The sequence below is a fragment of the Calonectris borealis genome, chromosome 6 (assembly GCF_964195595.1).
Source record: "Calonectris borealis chromosome 6, bCalBor7.hap1.2, whole genome shotgun sequence".
Lineage (NCBI taxonomy): Eukaryota > Metazoa > Chordata > Aves > Procellariiformes > Procellariidae > Calonectris > Calonectris borealis.
This window is the reverse complement of record NC_134317.1, coordinates 35,539,816-35,561,879: the sequence shown is the minus strand read 5'-3', so window position 1 is coordinate 35,561,879 and position 22,064 is coordinate 35,539,816. Positions and strand designations below refer to the sequence as shown.

The 22,064-nt window shown below is 39.4% G+C and overlaps 1 protein-coding gene across 1 annotated transcript; it reads right to left on the bottom strand.

Annotated features, from left to right (window-relative positions):
* Positions 1-4,459: 4,459 nt before the first annotated feature.
* On the bottom strand, positions 4,460-21,519 carry SLC40A1 (solute carrier family 40 member 1). Its single transcript, XM_075153678.1, has 8 exons — positions 21,246-21,519; positions 20,883-20,950; positions 16,279-16,438; positions 15,302-15,417; positions 14,832-14,958; positions 11,353-11,595; positions 8,840-9,505; positions 4,460-7,712 (listed from the first exon to the last, which is right to left on the bottom strand). Exons 1-8 carry the CDS (start codon positions 21,286-21,288, stop codon positions 7,393-7,395), a joined length of 1,743 nt encoding a protein of 580 aa, XP_075009779.1. The 5' UTR covers positions 21,289-21,519; the 3' UTR covers positions 4,460-7,392.
* Positions 21,520-22,064: the final 545 nt, after the last annotated feature.

Below are 22,064 nucleotides of genomic sequence, written 5' to 3'. Positions count from 1 at the left end.
GCTGAAATTATATGAACATTAATCAAGAGGCATCAGTTTGAGTCCTTTAGTTCAAGATAAAATAATCTGAAATGGTTCAAACTGTAATGAAAATGTTAATGTGAGGAATGTGTGTTTTCCTCACTTCAGGTGTCCTACTTAAAAAGGCTCCTTAGATGAAAAGGTGCCAAAGCTGCTTTACTTGTACTTTCTAAGCATAAAGAGGATTTTCACGCTAACCATTTTGTTCTTTCAACCACATATTTCAGCCTTCTGTCTTCAGCAGTGCCCGTTTGAAGATCTGCTGTATCATTGCTCTACGAAATCTGACTGTGGTAATTGCAGAGTTTTGACAGTACTTGGGGAAAAAGGTTTTAATTCTTATAAAAGATGCCTGAACACTTTAATAATCATGCAGAACAGCTCGTAATAGTGAATTCAGAGATTGCTTAGAAGCTGAAAGCAAACATTAAGACATTAAATGAAGAGAAAAGATATTTTTATTGATGGAAAAGCTATCCATTGGAGAGATCTCTGGAGGGCAATTAACTGGTGGTTAGCTGATGTGGAAAGTCAGTGTGAACTAGTCTGCTCGCTCAGCAGTGGTTCTAGAGGAAAAACCGACCTGGAAGAACTGCAGAAATACATTACATACAATTGGAGAAAAACGGAGCTGGAAAAAAGGTACCTGCCCTTGAAGATATTCAGAATTAGAAACTCCACAACTTTCAGGGTTTCAAGCATGTAATCTGACTTCGTTACTGCTTGTCTTCTCCAGATATGAAGGAAGAATGGGATGCAGTACTCCATTTTTCCCAATTCCAGAGAGAACAGCAGCCTGTACGATTCAATTCATGAATCATACATGCTATAGACCTGTTTCCATTTATTTTTTGATGTTATTTATGTTTGGCCTTTGTTGTGCTATAACCTCACAATTCTTTTCTACAAAAACAGATAGGTGTTCCCTATCCAGTATTTGAGCAGTCAGTTGGTTCTGCCTAAATGTAGCGCCTTGCACTTGTCTACATTGGATTTCATCTTATTTTTTCCTGGACCACTTTATCAGTTTGTTAAGCTGTGCTGTTGGCAATAGACATACAGCCATATCACACATCACATTACAGGCATAACACATTTTTACCCCTTCTTTCTAAGGACACTGGACTTACGCAATCACACTGTTCTCTGTCTCCTCCATCACTTCCTGACAAACAGCTTTTGAACCACTCGGTTAATTCCATCTAAATATGATGAAAGAGAAAGGTCTCAAAGATTGACTTGAACAGTTTTGTGAGAATCAGCAGCTGGGGAGAGGAGAAGCCTGAAACTCTTTCTCTTCTCAGAGAGAAAAGCCTTTGGCACGAGCACAAGACTCGTGCGTGCCGCTTGCCCTGCCAGCTGGCTTATCGGGCCCTGAGCACTCCTGGGCCCATCGCACGTGCATCGCTCCCGAGGATCAGGCCGAGCATGTGCTCTGCTTTGCTCTGCTGATAAAACAGGGGAGAGGGGAGCAGTGCAAGGAGACCTCGTGGAAGAGCTAGGATTACACAAGATGGGTAGGAGCTACTGTTATTGCCGTTGTGGGTGTGTAGGGACCGAGGACATGTATATAGAGAAAACCATGCTTCGTTAGTTCTGCTGCTCAAGGAAGAACTTATTTTCAGACTCTGGTATGGTGTCGTTGGGATGCGGATATCCTGTATACTGCCTTTCCCCTCCCTGAAGTGCACAATGGCTTTCCATGACAAAGTGGGTGTGTGTTCTAAGCCAATCTGTACAGCTTTAACAAGTGTTTTGCTGTTTTGGGGGTTTTATGGTCTTAATGAGTTATGCTTAGGTACCTACTGAAGTTCTAACAGCAGCGCCTACTGTACATTCTCTTTCCCTTATCTGCCAAAGGAGGAGAATCAGATTTTCTAAACATAAGTCAAGTAATTTCCCATGCATTTACGAAGGATTAAGAACTCTTAACTCTGCATGTGTGAAAACAGCTTGCTCCATCTATACCTAGAGTAAGAGTGGAGCGCATGGTTGCGTGCTTCTCTTGTGACCAAATGCAATAGTTTAACTAGAAAGAAATATTGACCCACACAAGGACAAGCTGAAGTATTTGAAAAAGCTTTATTGAACAGCGTGCACTTTGTCCATGCACTTTGCAAGCCTTTAAGCAAACATCCTTGTTCAGTTTTTTCTGCCCTTCAGAGTTGCAAAATACAGTCTGTCTTACTTAAAGCAGAAGCTAGAGGCATAGTCTTACTCCAGGAATAAAAATCAGTTTTAATACTACAGTGATTATCACACCATGCAGTTAACAGCACTCACAAGCAGGAAAAAGAATGTGTGAATACAGAGGGTAAGATAATAAGGACTACTACTTCAATACTTACTACTAGCTTCTCTAGTACTAAGTACTTGAGAAAGATATGAACGCAGAGTACAGCACAATATATTCCTGGATGACCTGAAAATAGGTCAGTCTTCAGGCAGATAAAAAAGCATTATCATCTCCACAGTGCCAGGTTTAAAAAAAGCTAGATCTATTAGTTGAACTCTTTCTCTAGCAGAAACAATCTTTACTCTCAATTATTTCACGTTTGCTTGTAATCTTGTATTGCTTCAAAGTTGTGAAGAGCCTGTGACTTGGCATTGACTCAGTAATATCTGCTAGTTTTTAATACTAAAAAGCAGCAGAAATTATTGTTTTAAATGAGTCTGCAATTGCCTGTTCATTTCTATTACAGAATGTTTGGTTTCTTTATGAAGCTTTACCTGCAAATTGTGATCCTTTGTAGATTAAGAGTTTAAATATATGCTTTGAAAACTGCTTGTGTAGGAGGCTCTGAAAGAAGCCTCTGTCCAGAGGGAAGGGAGTGTAACACTGTGACATGAAAAGATGTGATCTTTGACAGTGGTCACTGAGGGAACGCTCAGCCACTTACAAAGGAAATGAGCTAGCTCTGCTAACCTGGGACATATACACCATATACTTTGTAGAAGCAAAGACAGCAGTAACTGTAGTATTTTAAAACTACTAGATATGAACCTACTTACTCTTTTGGAATTTCTACGAGAGAGTTTTCTCATGAAAGAAAGAGAAAATAATTTAAATTGAAGGGACTGAGTTCACTCTATCCTTTTTCCTTTATCAAGATTCCATTTTTAATCCCTGTATCATCAGTGCTCAGTTTGAGAAAACTCTTTTCAAAATAAAAGCAATAAAATACTCCAGAGAAAAATAGTAAAATATGTAATATGCTATATACTTTGCCTTCCACAGGCAGGGTTGATATTGCAACTACCTAGTAAGCCAAGTAGTGCAACAAGCAAAAAAAGTGGCAGGTATCTTCAATCATTCTACCTTTGGTTGCTGAGCACCAAATTCCACAGGGTCTTAGAAAAAACTCAGAACCTTCCAAAATGTGAACACCTGAGTAAAGGAAAACAGTGAAACCATCCAATGGTAAATTGTGAAGGGCCTTCTTCAGTCAAAAGTGTGTTCTTTATCCATTAAGTATACTACACTACACAATGCCATTCACAATTCTTTTTCTTTGTACCTACAGGGGTAACTACATTTTCAAGTCAGTATTCTAACACTTTTCTAAGTTTGTAAGTGGCAGTGAAGGAGGTAAACATTCCTGAAAATGAAAATTGGTAATCTGACTTTAACATTGACATTTTGGTAGCTCCTATTAAAGAGGCATATCACTTACCCTAATGCTACCAGCTCTGATACATGCAACAAAGCCTGTAGTTTTAACTCACCACATTCTAATTCCCACATGTGAATGACTAATTTTTACTAATAACAATTCTAATTCCCATAGGGGAATAACATGGTAATAACTAACTGGGGACAACTCATGAAGGTATTCTTCTAGGAGAACCTCTAGTTCAAAGAGGAATCAGTTCAGGGAAATCCTAGTGAATGAGCACAGCATCCTTCCAAAGATTAAGTCAAGTAAATGTGCCTTAAATGCGTGTAACAAGAAGTAGTCCTGTATAAAATACTCAGTTGAAGTACTTTTCAAGACTAAAACCAGAATATTAAAAGTATCACATTTATTTGTGACCACTCTTAGGCCTAGTGTTCTCACCTACAGGTTGCTGCGACAGAAGGCCATCATCTCTAATTCAATATGGTAAAAAGATAACTGGGAAGGCAAAATAATTTGCTTTCTATTCCTTAGCAAGCCAATACACAAAACTGCTCTATCACCAATGCTGGCTGAGGTTGTAAGACCACAACTTCAGCTATTGCGTCTTAAGTTACCACCGTGGATGGTAAATAAAGATCAGTTCACTAAAGACAGAGCTACAGGGTCACTGAAAGGCTGTTACTACACTTGTTTCCTCCTTAATGCTATTTGTGCTTCACAGCAGTTTCCATCCCATCACTACGGAAAACCTTCATCTACAGGATCCATGTTAAAAATAGCATACTGAGATGCCCACAAACTGAATAATACAGGACAAATAAATTTTTATGCAAATTTATTCATTAGCTTTAACAATAGTAATACATAAATCAGTACTATGTCCAGCATAAGGTTGTATAATAAAATATGCTATTCTGGTAAGATTGATTTCTAGTACGTACATTTTAAGGGCAGTTTTCATCCAAATTGGACACATTTAAAAATAATAAATAAATACAAGGCCAAAAATGCTTACTTAATGAAAGTCCTGCTAAGTAAGACTTCAGGCTCCACATTGCTTCAAAGCACTAATCAGTACAGGTCTCTGCGTACATCTTAGACTTATACACACACCAAGGTTGTGCTCAAGCAGCATACATTTTTTGACATCTGACTCAGACCAATACATACTTGATTTTCAATTTAGACCTCGTTATTCCTCTTAAAGTTAGCATCCACTTTCTTCTTTCTCTTTTAGGACTGTCTTGACTTCCAGCTGTGTATCTGCACATACGAATCCTAGCAACGTTATGTGTACAAAATACAAAGGTCCAGCCCCCTCCCAATACTACTTTTTTGGCTTGAGATACAGACTGCACTATCTAGTGGAACTGTTTGAGACAAATTACTACTCAACTCAAATAAGGCTACATTGCTTTTGGAAAAAAAAGGACTTTGCGGACAGTCGGGAACATGGTATGCTCCCAGCTCTCTGTGTTATGTTTTTGGAGCTCTCTAGACTTTAGGTGTACACCCTCTCTGGGATGTCTGGTGCTTAGTGCTACAGCATTAAGCTTTAGGCACACTGGGTTCTGTAGGCTATATACAGCCCACAAGAAACTGCGTTTTCAGTTTTGTCTCCCTGATGGCCAGTGAGTCCAAAATATACAGTGTCATTCAGATGTTCAAAGTGCAGTATAGAAGCATTCACTGACATTTGGGCTACCTTTATTTATATTCAGCAATATTAAAATTTGGTCCCAATTTAGATTAGATACACATGAGAATATATTTGGCAAATCAGAGTATTTTATTTACTAGTATACTTATCACATACTGTATAGGCTATCCTTTGGGCATATTTATTCTACAAATCTAGACAAGCTTGTTTGTCTTCTGACTTAAATTCTGCTGATGGCAAAATTCCCTTTTCCTTAAGCAGTTACACTCAGGATTGAGTCACAAATTTTAAAACTACTCTAATTTACACATTTTACTTTATTATATCAAAACAAAACCCAAAAGCTTGGTCAAAGTATAAACACTTATAAACCTAGTGAAAACATCCCTGAGAAACTTTCAGTAACATAGTAGTAATGATTAGTGTTGGTCCATTATAGGAGAAAAATTGTTACATCCATTTATTGAACACTGAGGGCTATAGGTACATTCGATTCCCATTCATTCACTTTCACTCCTCTTAATGTTTTGTATCTGAGACAAAAGCCACTAGAGGTTTTTTACATTTACATTCTATTTAGTTTGATACACAATATAATCATTACAAATTTTAAGACGAATGGCCTAGATTCAGCCCTGGTGTAACGCCTTTAATGTCAATGGAGTTCACACACTTACATTCCAGGGTTGAAGTCTGGCAACACAGATGACTGTGTGAAGGACAGTACCTAAAATAAAAAACCTTAAGAGTTATACAGGATACTTTTCAGAAGTTGCTGATGTACGTTTTTGTATACCACTTATTTTTCAAACAAAGATTTAAGTTTAGAAGTCGTACTGTCATGCCATAGGAAAACGCAGAACACTACCGGGTTCAACTCTACTGAGAAAGCAAAGTGCATAGAGTAGCTTCCACAAAAGTGCACATATGGTTAATGACTATGGGAATATTGTGTTAGTACACGTGCAGGGTAAAAAAAAAAAGCAAGAACTTCTTGAAAATCAGAGGGATTATCATTCTTCATTGCTCTGAAGCTGCTTTAGAGGGCCACAGTCCAACATCTCGCTGTTTTAGCAGTTTTTAAGAACAAACTAAGTCAGAATTCACATATATGTAAAACAGATAAATGCAAGTAATCCATTTTTTGACTTCTTTTGCCTGGAATACTAATTTTCCAATACATCAGGCTTTAATAGGGTTTCTGAAAACAACAGCATTCAAAAATAAACTAAAGCTGCTTGTACTCTAAGGCAAAAACTAAATTAGCCCTAGACTTCATCTTTCTGTACCAGTACTCCTGACCTTAGCACTTTCTGCTACATCAAACCTGAGCAGACCTGTCATTTGCAATTAAAAAAAGCCATGCTTTATAATGTTACATCAATAGCTTCTGCTAAAATGAGACTATGTTTTAGTTTATGAAGTGCAACAAAAATGTAATACAATATCTTGTACCTAGCACTCATCTAATTTGTAAGGAACCATGCAAAAAACCCACAAAGGTGTTTCTGTAAAGTTAAACCAAAACGGATAGAATACTAAAAAGGTATTTTGGGACGACATTGGAACTTAAGAGTCAACTTCAAGAATCCAAGAAGGATGTTTGTAACAATTTGAGACGATAAGGGAGCAGAACTGTTCATGGTAAGGGAAGAACAGAAAAACTCCACAAAACCAAATACTGTATGTCAAGTTATCCTGAAGCAACTAAAAAAAAAAACCTCGTTTTCCTCAATGAGCACGAATTGTTCAGAATTCATGAACAAATTGAGTATGTATAAGCACTAAACAGTATCACTGTGGGGGTCAGCGACAGAAGTTCAACCTTATTTTTGTGATCAAATACTAGATGTATGACTTGTGGGGATCCTTTGAAACACCAGCTGTTAAGAACCAGCTAGGTTGTCCTCTGTCAAACATGAAACATTTGTACAGGATCACTGTAAGATGAATTTAACTCTTTTGGGACAGCTTCTTCAAACAGCTAAGTTATGCATTCAACTCTAGAGAAACACCTCAGGGTCACAAAAGGCAGTATATGTGTTTAACCATGATATTTGTGTAGCAAGTTAGTAAGAAAAGTGGATCCTTTCAGACAGTAGATGTATTACCAGGTGGTGAACTGTCAGAGACTGCTTTGGGATCAGGAGTGCAACAAACAAAGAGTTGTTTTCCCAAGGTTTTTTGGGCAAATCTGAAGTACATTATGTGGCCCATCGCAACAAAAGACACAGAAATAAGCACCAATAAGCCAAAAGCTTCAGGGTTTGGGGCCAAGATGACCATGATGAAGTGCAGCAAATCAAGAAGATAATTCATGGAGTTTTGGACACCGTTTATGATGCCTCTTTCAGATTCTACCACGTTTTCTTGGAGCAACTGTGTGACAGTCAAATCAAAGGACCAAAGGCCTATGGAGAGAAAAAACAGTTATCCATACAGCTGGGCTTCTCATGGTAAGCTTTCATTACTGGCACAATTCAATTCATACTTGCAAACACTCACTTCTGCCAAAAATGCACGGGACAAGCTAGTCTTGTCAGACAAGAATGGATTTTACGCTGACAGTCAAGAACAATTTACTTCCCCTTTACTAATATTTCCTGAAATTATACATACAGCTTGACACATTAACTTGCCTGTCACATCTTGCTTCAACGTCTATTAAGTTAATGTTTTGCTCATCTGTTTCTTATTTAAATAGCTGTTTTACAGCTATTTACAGTGTATTCATGCTAGCTACGATTGCTAAGTTTTGCGTAAGATGTTTGCAGAAAAATCAAACATGTTTTAAACTATGCAGAATACATAATAATTTACAAGTCTCAGCTGACACTAGCTTCTATACTGTTTCAGTCCATTAATGATTCAGTTTTAAAAATTTATCTTGCAAACAAACTTAATACATGTGAATCAAGTATTTTCTTCATCCAAAATTCAGCAAAAGCTGCAGAAATTAAGCATAGAAAAATTCTACAGATGAGAATTACTGTTCATTACATTTACGTATTTGACTGCCTCTTCTGTTGACAGATGCTAATATTATGTTAACCAGCAATTCCTCAAAAAAGCAAGCTGTCATCCAAATCAAAACTCCTTTGCTGGTCACAAGTTTAAAGGTTACACAATTTATTTAATGACTGGATTAATTTAGTAAACTGCTAAGTTTGAAGGTTTTCATAGTGGATGTGTTTAGTTCTGTTTCCAATTAACAAATGGTTTTATTTGGTTGCGAAGGAAGATCATTTAGAGATGAGCATTCCAAAAAACAAGTTACATTCATCTCCAAATGTGGTAACTTTTCTCCTATTAGTGATGTATGATATGCAAGTAGTACTGCAGTCTCTGCACTAGCGATACTATTGCAAGATCGCTTCATTTTTGTGATGTGTAATGAATTAGCCTTAGAAATGTGATATAACACTTCAACTGTAGCCTACAATTCTAAACTCAAATTTGTATTTAGTTGACAGGCACTGTAACTTCTGGAATTAAAAGCAGCCAATAGATCAGATTTTAATAGAGACATAATACTTACCAACTCTAGCAGCAATGACTCCTGCAAACAGGAGACTAACAGAGATTAAAGGCACAGGCTCAGGACTCATCTCTGGGTCACTGTTAGCAGGAGTAGTGGACCCGTTTAACAAGTTGGGCATTCCAGTTGCAAAAACCATTGCAGGCTTATCTTCTGGAGATGTTAGAGTAGGTAATGGTTCACTTTCAAACAGCCTGGCACTGATGTCAGCAAATGGGGAAACAGTCAAATCCAGAGGACTTCCAGGCATGAATACGGAGATGGCACACAAGACCAGACAAGCAAATTGAGCAACTCCAGAAATAAGGCCCGTGCGAACCAGGCCACATTTGCGACGAAGCCAAGTGAAAGCTACTGTTCCCATGATTCCAGTGACTGCAGAGGCACCCATCAGGAGGCTTAGCACAGAGCCACTCAAACCCTGAGTGTATGCATAGCCTGTAGTAATACAATCAAAGCCCAGAACAGTCATATACAGAAATGCAAGACCCATGCCTGCAAGAAACACTGGCTGGTTGTAGTACGCAACCCATCCATCACGAAACGTGATGAAAGGCTCAGCAATCCGGGCAGTGCAGCTGACTTCCTTCTCCTGTTGGGGCTCAAAGCCAGTTACATCTTTCTCAACAATTAACTGCACTCCTTCCGCGGGTTTCACGTCACTCTCTGTGAACAGAAATGTAACTGTTAGATACACTCCTGCCTGGAAAGTGCAGAGCATAAACTGCAAAACAACTGTTTGCAGTTAGTAAGTTCACTGCTACAGAAGTGCATCAGTTAAATTCTGCAAGCAACCTTCCTCTGATTACTTAAGTGTTTTAAATCCCACCTGTATAGTAAGATCAAGTAAAGTTTATCCCTATCAATTTAATTAAACTGTAGTAGGAGAAAGCATATCCTGCTTCTTTTCAATAGACTTGTGACTGAATGCTCCACTTCCATAAAGAAATCATTTGCTTAAAGAATGCCAATGTTAGCTGGCATTTTAACATAGCTTTGTCTGTTTAAATACACTAACCACAGAAAGTAGGGAATACTTAAAACATCTGTCAAAATCTCATGTCATGAGAACCGAGGCAGAGATGCTTGCTGAAGCCTACCAAAGCCAAACGCTTTCAAAACTTGACTTAAAAAAATCTCAGACCATGCTTTTCTACAATTCCATTTTCACTCTAATATAGGAGAAAAGCAATTCCACTGGTCACAAACAAAAACCCAAAAAACCCACAGCAGTATTTAGATTAGTAATGTGGACAGAAACTGTATAAATATATATTTGGATGCTTGAGCAGTGTTTTTACACTGTCAAGTTCAAAACAAACTTCACATACAGCAAGTGAGAGACATGAAGTATTTCTGCAGCTTTTAAAAATGCAAGTCTTCTACTGAAATCAGAATACTGCAATAACAAAGATTAAGAGGCATCTCCTACGTATTGACATTTGCTAAATGCTTCATCCTTCAGAAGCATTCAAGAGCCAGTTCCAAAGCTATAGAGCCTTCTACTCTCTTCATCTTGCTCCCCTATCCTAGGCTGTCATCAGCCTAGTCCAATAGCTTACTGGACCAGCTATTACCACAACAGATCTGCTGGCTGGGAAGAAGATATGTCTCTACAGCACTTTTAATACAGGCCTCCTATCTCACTATATATTGAGCAAAGAACAGATTGCTAGCTAGCTTTTAAAGAAAAAACAGGAATTCTTTATAAACTTTCTTTAAAAAACCCCCACAACATGTTGTAGCTGGCAGCCCATAGCTTGAGCTTTCAGGAGTATTCACATATTGCTGTCTTAGAAATGGGAAAATGCTTAAGTTTTGTATTCCGGTATTTGACATTTCAAGTACTTCGTAACAAAAAGTCTGCTTCTGAAACAATTTTAATTTCTGATATTAAGACTATCTAAAGTAGTGTTAATATCAATTTCAAGGTTGCTTATAGTCATAGCCATCTACACTGCAAATCCCAGTTGTTCAGCTTGGCCAAGGAAGCAGAGTAGGTCAAAGGAGATTTTTTTTTTTCCCCTCTTCACCATTTCCTGCAGCATGTGGAACCCACTGAAGCATGCCAGACTAGAAATATTACCACCTATTCTACAACCTCCTGAAAGCCTGTTAGTACTATGCGTAAGTAGAGATGAGTTAGCAAGAAAGAGTCCTACGCAGGCTGTTTTGCTTGAGGACACTACAGAGCAAAGGGCTTTGTCAGCTTATTAGCTATGGTGTAGATGGATAGGAGCATTCCTCTTGAACAGCCCTAAATAACAGGGCAGACTTACTCTAAAGGATTAATTATGAGAATTCATTCTTTGTCTGCATTTTATGGGATTCCTCAAATAGCTGCACAAAGTATTGTTACTTAAATTAGAGTCTCTGGTATCTATATCCAAAACCCAAAACCTTCAAGCTATGAGTAGAAAGCTTTATAGCCTAAAAGAAGCGTCAACACTTCAGTTTGACTGATACAGTGAATATACTGTGAATTTGAACAGTTACTTTTGTGTTTTCAATACCTTTCTTTACATTCAGCTGTTTCAGTTCCGATTCTTCAACTTTTGCAGATTTTAGAGCCAGAGTAGGGGTTTTCTGATAAACCTTCCAGAGCAGCAGATATTCCACACACATTGACATCAGGTTCCAGCCAGAAATGAATCCACAGCCAATCATCGGGGAGCCAAATGTCATTATCTGACCAACTGCCATTGGGGCCAAGATATTGGTCAACTGATCAATTCTTCTTATTGTGGCATTCATATCTGTCAGAAATGATTTCATGATATGAAGTAATTGCTGAGCACTTACAGTGAAATATTCACTAACATAATTGGGGATTGTACATGTATACACATCAAGCAAGAAGTTTTGCTCCAACTGTAAGTGGTTCCAGCAGGAGCAGGAGTTGGACTGCTAACCAGAGGCACCTTTAGAGTGTTCCAATGTTTAAGTTTACTGGGACCAACCAAGGTGTTTGCAAGCCAAATCCCTACTCCTTCCAGTTGTGCCTACATGAGGACTTTCAGGTTTCGCATGCTGGGTCTACAGTGGAAGAGTAGTCCTGCAGGTAAAACTCTTAGTCATGAGATCAGATTACCCTTACATCCTAGTGACATTATGGACTCCTAAGTCTACCTCTGTAACATTCAAACCCAGCATACACAACTCCAGATATTAAAAGGAATCTCATATGGTGGAATTCTTTCCTGTGAAGATAATTTTAGCGACTACTATCTCCCAATACTGGACCCTGTATTTCTTAATCTCCTCCATTTATTTCTAATAACTGGTGACCACAGTACCCACCGTGATAGCAGCAGACCTTTGAAATGGCTTTAAATTTCCTTATCGAGTCACATTGGTTGATGGCAGTTGTAGGCATTCTCAGAACTTACTGAGCAAAGTCCTCACTCCTTTCTGTTCCACACTTTGATGTTTATGGTCAAAACACGCAGACCATTCTTAGCATGAACGCATCTTCCATTTGCTGGTAGGGGATGTCTCACCCTCCCCAATCTTATCAGCTTTAGTGTCATTACACCCTCTGGGCTCCTGTAAGTTTCCAATTAATGGTGCCATTGTTCCACGCCTAAAAGCTGCTAGACACTCAATAGTTTTGCACATCAGGGCTTCAGGCTGCTTAGAAGTACACCTCAAACCCATTTTAGAGCCCTATTATGAAATTAGAGCTTTTGAAGGGCAAGTGAAACTGTACACCAGTATGAAGCTGCTTTTCTGAATCTGTAGAGAATTACTCCTTGCCATTCAAAGAAATGTTTAGATTATTCTGTTTAGAATTCAGAGTCAATTCAATGTTAACTATTTGACTGATGATGAGCAAGTTAGATATTTGCATGATATTTGGTTTAGAAATTCCAAGAACTAAGCTTTGTTTTTTGAGTTATTTGAGGAAGGCTAATATTTCCACTCAGGAAAGGTACAAAGTAAGAGTGAATGGAAAAATTAATCAAGGACAATACAGAAGGGGAAGCCAAGGCCATTTTTTATTTCCCTATTCCACTAACTTACTTGACTAAGTCCCTTCTTTGAGGAAAGGTAACAGCGCAGAGATTGACAACAGTATTTGCTGCAAAGTCAATGTTGGCATTTAATTTTTTAAGTTAAGGAATTTCAACAGTCTCCAAATTACATTACGATTCAACACATAACAGCCCTATTCAGCCTGGAAGAGATCCGTTAGCTAGATCTGTTGAACTAAGGTGCTTAGTTCAATGGCTTTTCTGTTTTTAAATTAAGTTGCATGAGAATTTAGAGTAACCTCTTGCCTGATTTTTCAGTACAGAATGTAAGTAGTCACGTAATTCTGTCTGAGATCATGAAGCAGTACAGAGGCAGGACTGCCTCCCATGCAGCAGTTCTCTGCGGGTGTGGTCTGTACCTTATCTCCTGTGTAGTAAGTAGTACAGGCATTGGGAAGATGATTTGCTGAATAATATCTGACACAAGAAGAAAGGTTAATGAGAACCATTAGAACTTCAAGGCTTTTACAGATAGATGATATGTTTCTACTTGTGATTCACATGCATAAAGAAAGTTAACCTGTACTGCTGCTCTACAAAAGGCATGACCTAGAAAGGCACTGCAAGGTCAAAATAAGACTATGGTGGAAAATTTCTATCCTGGGAAATGAAAGCAAGACACATTTAATGCATCTAATTAAGAACTAGCCTCTACTGGATGAGATGGGGAAGTAAGATTCCTTCATTGGAGATAAACATCAAGAATAAATCTGCAATATACAATTCAAATCCCTAAAAGGACTCTGACACGTAAACTGAACTTTATGGGCAATTTAGGCAGCTTCATACAAAATCAGAGTCCAGAAGCTGAAATACTGCCTAGGCCTGGAAGTATCTAAACTCCACAAGTGTGAGACTTAAAACTTTAGTCCCAGTGTTACTTTAGCGAGCTATAAATGTCTTGGCAATGTTAAGCTGCTCTGTGCCTTGTTTGCACTTCAGTATCAGTTCCTCTGTCTGGGAAGGATTAACTCCCCTTACAGGGTTGATTCAGAGCCCACATAGCCTGCGCAAGTTCACTGCAAAAAAATGCTGCTTCCCATACTGTCAGTTACAATCAGAGCAGCAGCAAAGCCAAAGATCCCTTGGTACGAATGGCCTTGTGGCTAGGACCCCCCAGCAAAGGAGAGTCAGGTTCAATGCATCCTTGGGGAGGATCCCAAACAATCTTTCACATCCAAGTACTGTCATGACCACCAAGCTGCAGTAGAATTTGAATGGGAACTCATTCTCTCTCCTAATAATGCCATGCCACTGTGCAAAGGAGGGGAAAAAGAAGGAAAAATATTTACTAAGCGAAAAAGTAGATTAAGTCTGTAGTCTAATACCAAAGGTATCAGATGTCAAAGGAATACAGAGCTTTCAGTTCCAACTGAAGAAAAGTATTCACAGCTTTTAGACATCTAATGCTAGAGATGTTTTCAAATATATCTGCATGCACAGCATTTCCTACTGGCAATTTCCTGACCCACCTACTTTACTGTTCTGGACTTCATTCTCATGTCCCTCTTTCTTTGATCCCTATGTGAGGAGCGCAGTTACGCAACAGTTTTCTGTTTCATTCCAGGGACCTAAAAATAAAATATTGCAACACTTGGCTTTAAGTGCCTGGAAGTTAAATAGCTTTTCTATTAAACACTGGTTATTTCATTTAAGAGTGTGGTGTATGTTTATTTGTTCAGCAAGAATAAAGTTTTCCTGATAAAACTGCAGTAGCACTAAAAGGAAGACAAAACAAGTTTAGGGATGCCTAACTGAATTGTAATCACAACAGTAATTCCTAATCTTAGTAAGTGTAGGCCAGAGCAGGGAAGAGGAAAATAAAAGCTGCCCTTTTTACCTGCTGTTTTCTCATAATATCTGTAACTCAAAGATGTGCTGACCTCTGTAAAACACTAGTCTAAAATCAAGCTTGGAAAGTAAGACATTTAAGGTATTAAAAAGGCAACATATTTCACCTGCCAGTTTGCTTCTGTCTTCCCCTGCAACCACAACAATCCAGTCCCTCTGAATTGTGATCGCTGTGGCAGTGCTGGCCAAATTGGCAATATTTGCTATTGTGATAACCAGGATATAGCACATCGTCTAGAGAAACGGGGGGAAAAAGTTACAATGTGAGAAAATTGATGAAGGGAGATCTCCACTCCTACCCTGTACAACCAGAAGAGACACTTTTACATTTGAATCCGTACATTTTAGTGTTATTCTTCAGACAAAACAAGACCAAGTCTACTTTACAATTCCTGACAGAAAACAATCACCTCTGCTTACCCAACTAGCTGAAAGTTTAATTTGCCAGTTGTAGCTCACAGGAACATCTAAGACTAGATGAATTTTTATTTTTTAATTTTTATTGTCTTATCTGTGTCCCATGCTCCCCAAAGTTTCTTTGTAAGTTAATTCCTCATTAGCAAGTTCAAGCACTCACAAGAAGCCATCCATGGTATAAGGTCAAAAGCTGTGTCTTAAACAAGAAGACAATCATCAGGATAATACCACAGAGGATGACAGATGCATTCTGTACAACCAAGGATGTCTGGGCCACTGTTTTAAACGAAAACAGAAAGCAACAGTTATGAACGTAAGAGTGAGCTAACTATAAGCTTAAGGAGGTTATAATTAAGGAACATGCACAGATTCTTTAAGTATTATTATTTTCCTGTTCTCCCCCCAAAATCTAAGTGGTAAAACTATACTTCATACTACATCATCTTAGAGAAACAAATTAATGTCTGATGTAACTTTGTAGCTCTTAACAATTCATAGCCCTTAATTTACAGCCCAAGTAGGTCTTTTCTCAATCAAAAAAAACCAAACTGTACCCGTTTAAATGCTGACACTATTTTTAAAGGGGTAAAAACAAGACTTAGCTTGAGTTTATAAAATTCACCTTCAGCATACCATGGAAATGATGCTATTTTGTAAACTTTTGGAAAGTAAAAATGCATATGAAGAACTTGATGCCATGTTATTTATAAAACAGATTGGAGCATACATACTTAAAATACGTATAATGCAAATGCAGTGCATGTTTACACTTAAGTGGAAGATGTTTGTATCCAGAAGACAACAAATAATGCAAGTGTATCTTAGTATTAGACTGTAAAGAACTTGGTCTGCAGTCCTTAAAGTTATGTGCTTTTTACCTTGTGCATTTCTGCACATCTCTACGTATTGTACAGGTTTAGCCTGAGTAGTGGACATACCATGACACAAAACTGTTTTCCTCTTGTCTTTGACACTATCTTTGTATAATCATTACCACTCTGAAACACTATCCTTCTTTAAAAAAACTGAGCAAGCCCCGTTCTCATATTTGACTTGAGGAGTTAACTCTAACAGCTTTATCTTTTTACATTAATTTGATCCATCCTTAAGTAAATAACCCAACTCTAGGCATCTAACCTTTGAGCCTGGAGTTCTTGTCCACCCAGTCTCCAATAATGGCTCCCAGGAGAAGAACTGATCCCGCCACAACCAGTCCGTAGACTGCAGTCAGGAGTAAGCTGTTTCCATACAGTTCAACCAGGAATACAGACACAGCAAAATGCCACATACGATCTCCCTTTAAGAGTAACAGAGAGTACATACACAACATTACTATTTGCACTTTGCAAGCACACAAGCTGACTATTTTACTAATGCCCTGACAAAAGTCTGTATTAAAATAAAGGTTTGTTACACATGAAGGGGTGTGGGGGGGTGGGGGTTTGTTCTGTTTTTTGGGGGTTGGAGGTTTTTTTTGACGACTACATCCTGTCACCATTGATTTTTATCCCAGTATCACTAAGATCATCTGTCCTAATCAAGTGCAACATTACAGCTTGTAATACCACATCAAAAATCCCAGATATTTTCTATTATGATATTACAGGACAAAGTCTGTTACCAGCCATATCCAACAAACCTCAGAAAGCTCACACAGATTTTCCAGCACAGATCAAATATTAGCAACAGATTTATTGATTACTGATACTATTTAAATAACTTGTCAAGACAGCAGTTTGCTCTTAGATGATCAAAGCTTCAATGCTGCTTTAAAACACAAGATAACCAGTCAAGTCAAAGCAAGTCATAATACAATTCGGGACAGACATGGGTAAATCAAGGAAGGTGTTGTCCTAAATGTTAACTGAAGTTTCTGAAGTCAATGGACTTAATCTCTTTTTTAATAATGTTAAGCATTGGCATATCACTAAGAGGTAGAATATCAGAGTTAGTTTAGCCTATTGTAAACCCATTGCTAGTTCAACCTATTTAGCCTATTGCTAGTTTAACCTAGTGCTTAGAATACAAAATTTTCATGTTCTGATACCACTTACTACAGGTAAAAAAAAAAAGAAGCCCAAAATGCTGAACATGTCCAAGTAAAGTAATTTTCATACTATTCGAAACATTTTTAGGTTTGCTACCAGAGAGACCTGTGGCTTGCTAATGAATACATCGACGTTTTTATGTTGTCACATGAGAGGAGTCATATCTCACTTTATTTTTAAATATATTGCAAGAAATGCACTACAGAAAAAGCTTTATGTAATCAGTAACAAAGCAGAAGAATGGAAATCATTCATATTATTCTAGGGCACACAGTTTGTTTAATAAGGGTCCCTAATGTTAGCCTTTTATAAATCAAACATGAAACTGTTTTATTCTGCTGTCTTATCTTAAATAAGCAATTGCTATGTGATACAGCAAATAGTACAAACTTCTAAAGACCTCAAATATTCTAAAGTGCTGGGGAGGTGTAACATAAAAGCACTTCTAAAAAGCAAAGTCTGCCAAATCTAACATATCATATAACACAGCAATCAAGAAATATATAAAAAGCATGCTATTTGGAGGGTCAAAATAACTGCGGTTTGATTAAAGTCTTCAGCATAGCATAGACGCACAAAAAGAATTCGCCTTTTAATATTACTGAAGTTCTCTGAAGGAGGTTTCTTCAAACATTGTAATGTATAAACATTCATATTTGTTTCCTTAACCACAGGCAGAAAAATAATTACATTCCAATCATGTGGGAACAAAATTTCACCTGTTCAAGGAAAAGCTCTGGGTATTTTACATGTTTTCTAACTAAAACCAATGAAAAAATGCAAATATAAGCATAATCAGCTTAGATGTGCCCTCTCATGTATAAGAAACCAATTTTCACTCTCCAGAGACACCTGAAGTCTTCTGTAAAGTAGGTTCCACTTTTATTCCATAGTTAGAAGAAGTATATATAAAGTATTCCAGCAATGAAAACATAGGGATATAGCTGCCCAAATCTAGCATTCACTTAAACTTAGTATGACCTGAGGTACCTCTTTAGTGAATTTCACTTAAAATACATGCAGGTGGACTAACTAAGCTTTGATTAGCCTGGTAACTGTTTATTAAGCTAGAAAAATAAGCCAAAAGAGTACTATGACATTAAAATTTCCTAACAGAAGTTTGGTTTTTATACAGAGATGTTTCAGTAACTGAATTCTAACAAGATGAAAAAGACATTTAAAAAAAATTTAAATTATGTGAAAGTCAGTGGCAGCCACCACTGTCAGACTGAAAAACCTGATCTCACTTGAAACTCACAGGAAGATTCCTTTGAGTCCAGTGAGATCCTGATTTTGCTATACAATTCATTTAAGGAGCCTGTGAACTCTGTTCAACCTTATCCAATACATTCACCCAGAGTATTTTGATCAGGCCAATCCACACAGATAATTTTGAGGGTAACTAAAGCTGTTCCAACCTGGAAGCATGACTTTCTTCCAAGAATTAAAAACCTTAAAGAGCAACCAAGATTAATTAGTGTCACAGAAGAACAATATCAGTGAATTAGAGAGGTTTGAAGCAGGTATGTAATTTCAAGCTAAGATCTACTGAAATTTAAACAGTAAATATTGCCCTCAGAAGTGGGCAAAGCCTTGATCATATATACTTAATCCCACTTTAAAGTGTCTCAAACTGTGTATTTCAACTCAAATAATTAACTACAGCTGTTTAGCCTCACCATACTTTTAAAGATGGTTCTTGCTCTTCTGTCATTCCAATTATCCCTATAATCATCTCAGACCGAACGTATACAATCCCATCTCAGAACCGAAGCCCACAAGTTAAGCAGTAGCCAGGCTACTACCTACTGACAGGCCTCCTGAGGTCCGAGCAGCACTGATAAGGCCAGGCAGTTGCAAGTGACCTCCTGGCAAGCATCAGGACTGGCACCAGCAAGGTGAACCCAGTTTCATTCTGTACTTTCTCTACTGCCAAGTGATAGACAACAATGAATTAAAAACATAAAAGCAATAGCCTAAGGTCTGAGACTGCAGATCAGCAGTGCAGTCCAGCCTATTAAGATCACTGAGGCCAAGCACACATTCAAATGCTTTACTGAACAAGAGCCTAAGACATAGTCTAGACTTTGTTCAAATCTGAAAATTTGTGGAGATGTGACATGTTTAATCATTTACAGCTTCTCTCTGTATTTGGGAATGGCTTAGTAACACAGAAACCAAATTAGCTCTCCCAATTACAGCAAAACCACATTTCTATCAGGTTTTGTATTGTGGACATAGCCATTTTAGAACAAAGATGCTACATTACTTTGAGTTCTGAAGATTAAAGTGCTTGTTTATGGTTCCTGTTAGCCAAAACATTCAGACTACAGGAACACTAAAGCTTAGGAGATACAACAGGTGCAGTCCTGCACCTAGTTCTGTCAAAATAAGCTGTATTTCTGTTGTTTCAGCAGGTTTGGCTGGGTTTTTTTGAGTCAAGATTTTCAGCACAAAAGAAAACACACTGGAGCAAGGAGTATACTATTAATATTGCTAAACACCTGAATAGACATCTTGCAGTCTAATGTTTGTTATGGTGGCGACACTGCTCTCAAACTCTGCTTTGTCACCTTTACTCATGTACTCTGAGAGCAGTCCCACTGCCGAGCTTTGAAGCACTTGTCAGGGAGGAGTAAGCAGGGTTAGTCAAATTGCCAGTTAGGCACTTCGTGGACATTACTGACAAAAACTGTTGCAGGTAACGACCCTGGCCTCTGAAAAGCAGTGAACCAAACAGAAACATCACCATCCAGCTCCTTCAATAGTATTAATAATAGCTAAAATATTGCACTTGTTTAAACAAGCGTTTGGTACCACTCCAAGCCTTCTTCCATTAGGAGAAACATCAGTATGACCTTTCAGGTTAGTGAAAGCAAGGAGCTGCCAGAGTTAGGCATGCAGTGTTGTAACTGTATATCAGCCATTTGTTCAATGCTATACAAAGCACACATTAAACCGGTCCAAACCCAGGACTAATGACAAAACAGGGAATATTGGGGAGGAAACTTTCCACTTTTTGAACCAAGCCATTGGATGGAGACTTAAGACTGTATTATAAGATACATATATATATTCTTCATTTTATTATACAGAATAGAACCACACTGTCTATTCTTAGTGCATATTTTAAGATTTTTTTAGTATCTTTCAAGTGAGTAAAAACTGGTGTAGTAAGTTACTTTAGTACAGAAGGAAAGCATTTCAGAAGGCAAACAAGAATAGACATCTCCTGACACTCAACAGGATTGCTAATGACCGGCAGTAATGGGTCCATCGTAAACACTGAGTATTTCCCATTAGTAGGTGTAGTAAGTGTAAGAGTCCTCCAAATACATGTTGCAACGGACTGTCTTTCATTCTGCTACGGACTATGCTTCATTTCTTTGACTCAGAACTTACTCTACAAGGAGTCTCACTGGTTCTGTAGTTACTTAAAGCATAAAAAGGTACAGAACCCGGCCTTCAGGAAATTGAGTACTGCACTACTCAGCACTAATGAAAACTGAATCTACTGCAACATATCATGTAAGGATTATGAAGACTTTTAACAGCAAGGTGTCGTAATAAGACCTCTGTCTTTGTGGTGGTGTGCTATTTCATGAAGATTTTTTGGAAAGTACCAATAATGTTCAGGTATGTCATTGCTGGATTAATAAAATCCTACTTCTACCAGGCCAATATTTTACTTACCCAAGTGGACAGTGCATGTCCAAGATAAAGAAGAAACTTTGCAGACGTAAAATAGGCAACCACAGATCCTAAATGAGAAATAAGAAACAAATGCTAAAGCAGATTCGGGCACATCCACCACATTTCAGTAGACACCGTGTACTATTCCCTGCCGTGGAGGAACGCAACAGAGCGAAGCCGCCGCCGCCGGGACACGCCGCGTTCTGGGGCGGCGGCTACCGCGCCGGAGCCCCCCACCCGCGGGCAGCAGCGCGCAGCAGCTTCGGCGGGGCCTCTCGCTCGCCCCGCGCCCGCTCTCCCGCGCCCACTCCGCGTCCGGCAACCGAGCGAGAGGCGGCCCGGCCGCCCCCGCCGCGCACTGACCGCAGCGCCGCCGCTCGCCCGCCGGCTCCGCTCCCCGCGCCATGCTGGCCCGCTCAGCCGCTGCCAGAGCCCGATGCCGAGAGGAGGCGGGGGGACGCGCGGCTTCGCTCCGTGTTGCCTTCCCCGACTTAGCTAGCACTGTAGCTGAAGTCGGAAAGCCTTAGCCTTATGCGCCGCGGGCGGCTGGAGACGCTCCGCCGCGGAAGGGCCGAGCGCCGTACGACGCCCGGCGCGGTCTACGGGGCCTGGGCTGCCGGAGGCGCGGACGCTTCGGGCTCGGCGTTGTGCCGCGCACCGCCCTTTGTACGCCGCGGCGGGCACCGCCCCCGCCCGGCCCGCCCCGGGGGCGGCCCCCGGCTCGGCATCGCCCGCGCCCGGGACAGCCGAGAGCAGCGCCCCGCGGGGCACAGCTGCCGCGCAGCCCCCGGGGCCGGCACGGGGCGGGCCGGAGTGCACTGCCCGGCGGCCTCCGCAGCGGCCGCGGCTGCCTGCAGGCATGTGTTGGGCCCCAAGCACCCACGAGACCCGCTTAAAAAGCGTCACAAGGTGCTTTCTCTATCGCGGGCCGTAAGTGTTCTTCGTTTGGGTTGGCTCGCTCTTGTTGCCTTTTTATTTTCTGACCTTTTAAAAACGCGAAATTCTTGAATATTCAAATGCATCAAGAAGCTGGGGTTGTAAGACAAGCAGCAAATACCACAAGACTAAGGCTGAAACACTTGCAAATGACAGTGCTCCTAATTCATAGCTTTCAAAAAAACCAAAACAAAGGCACCAAGGTACCAGGGTGAGATGTTTTCATTGTGCAATACTGTTCTCTCC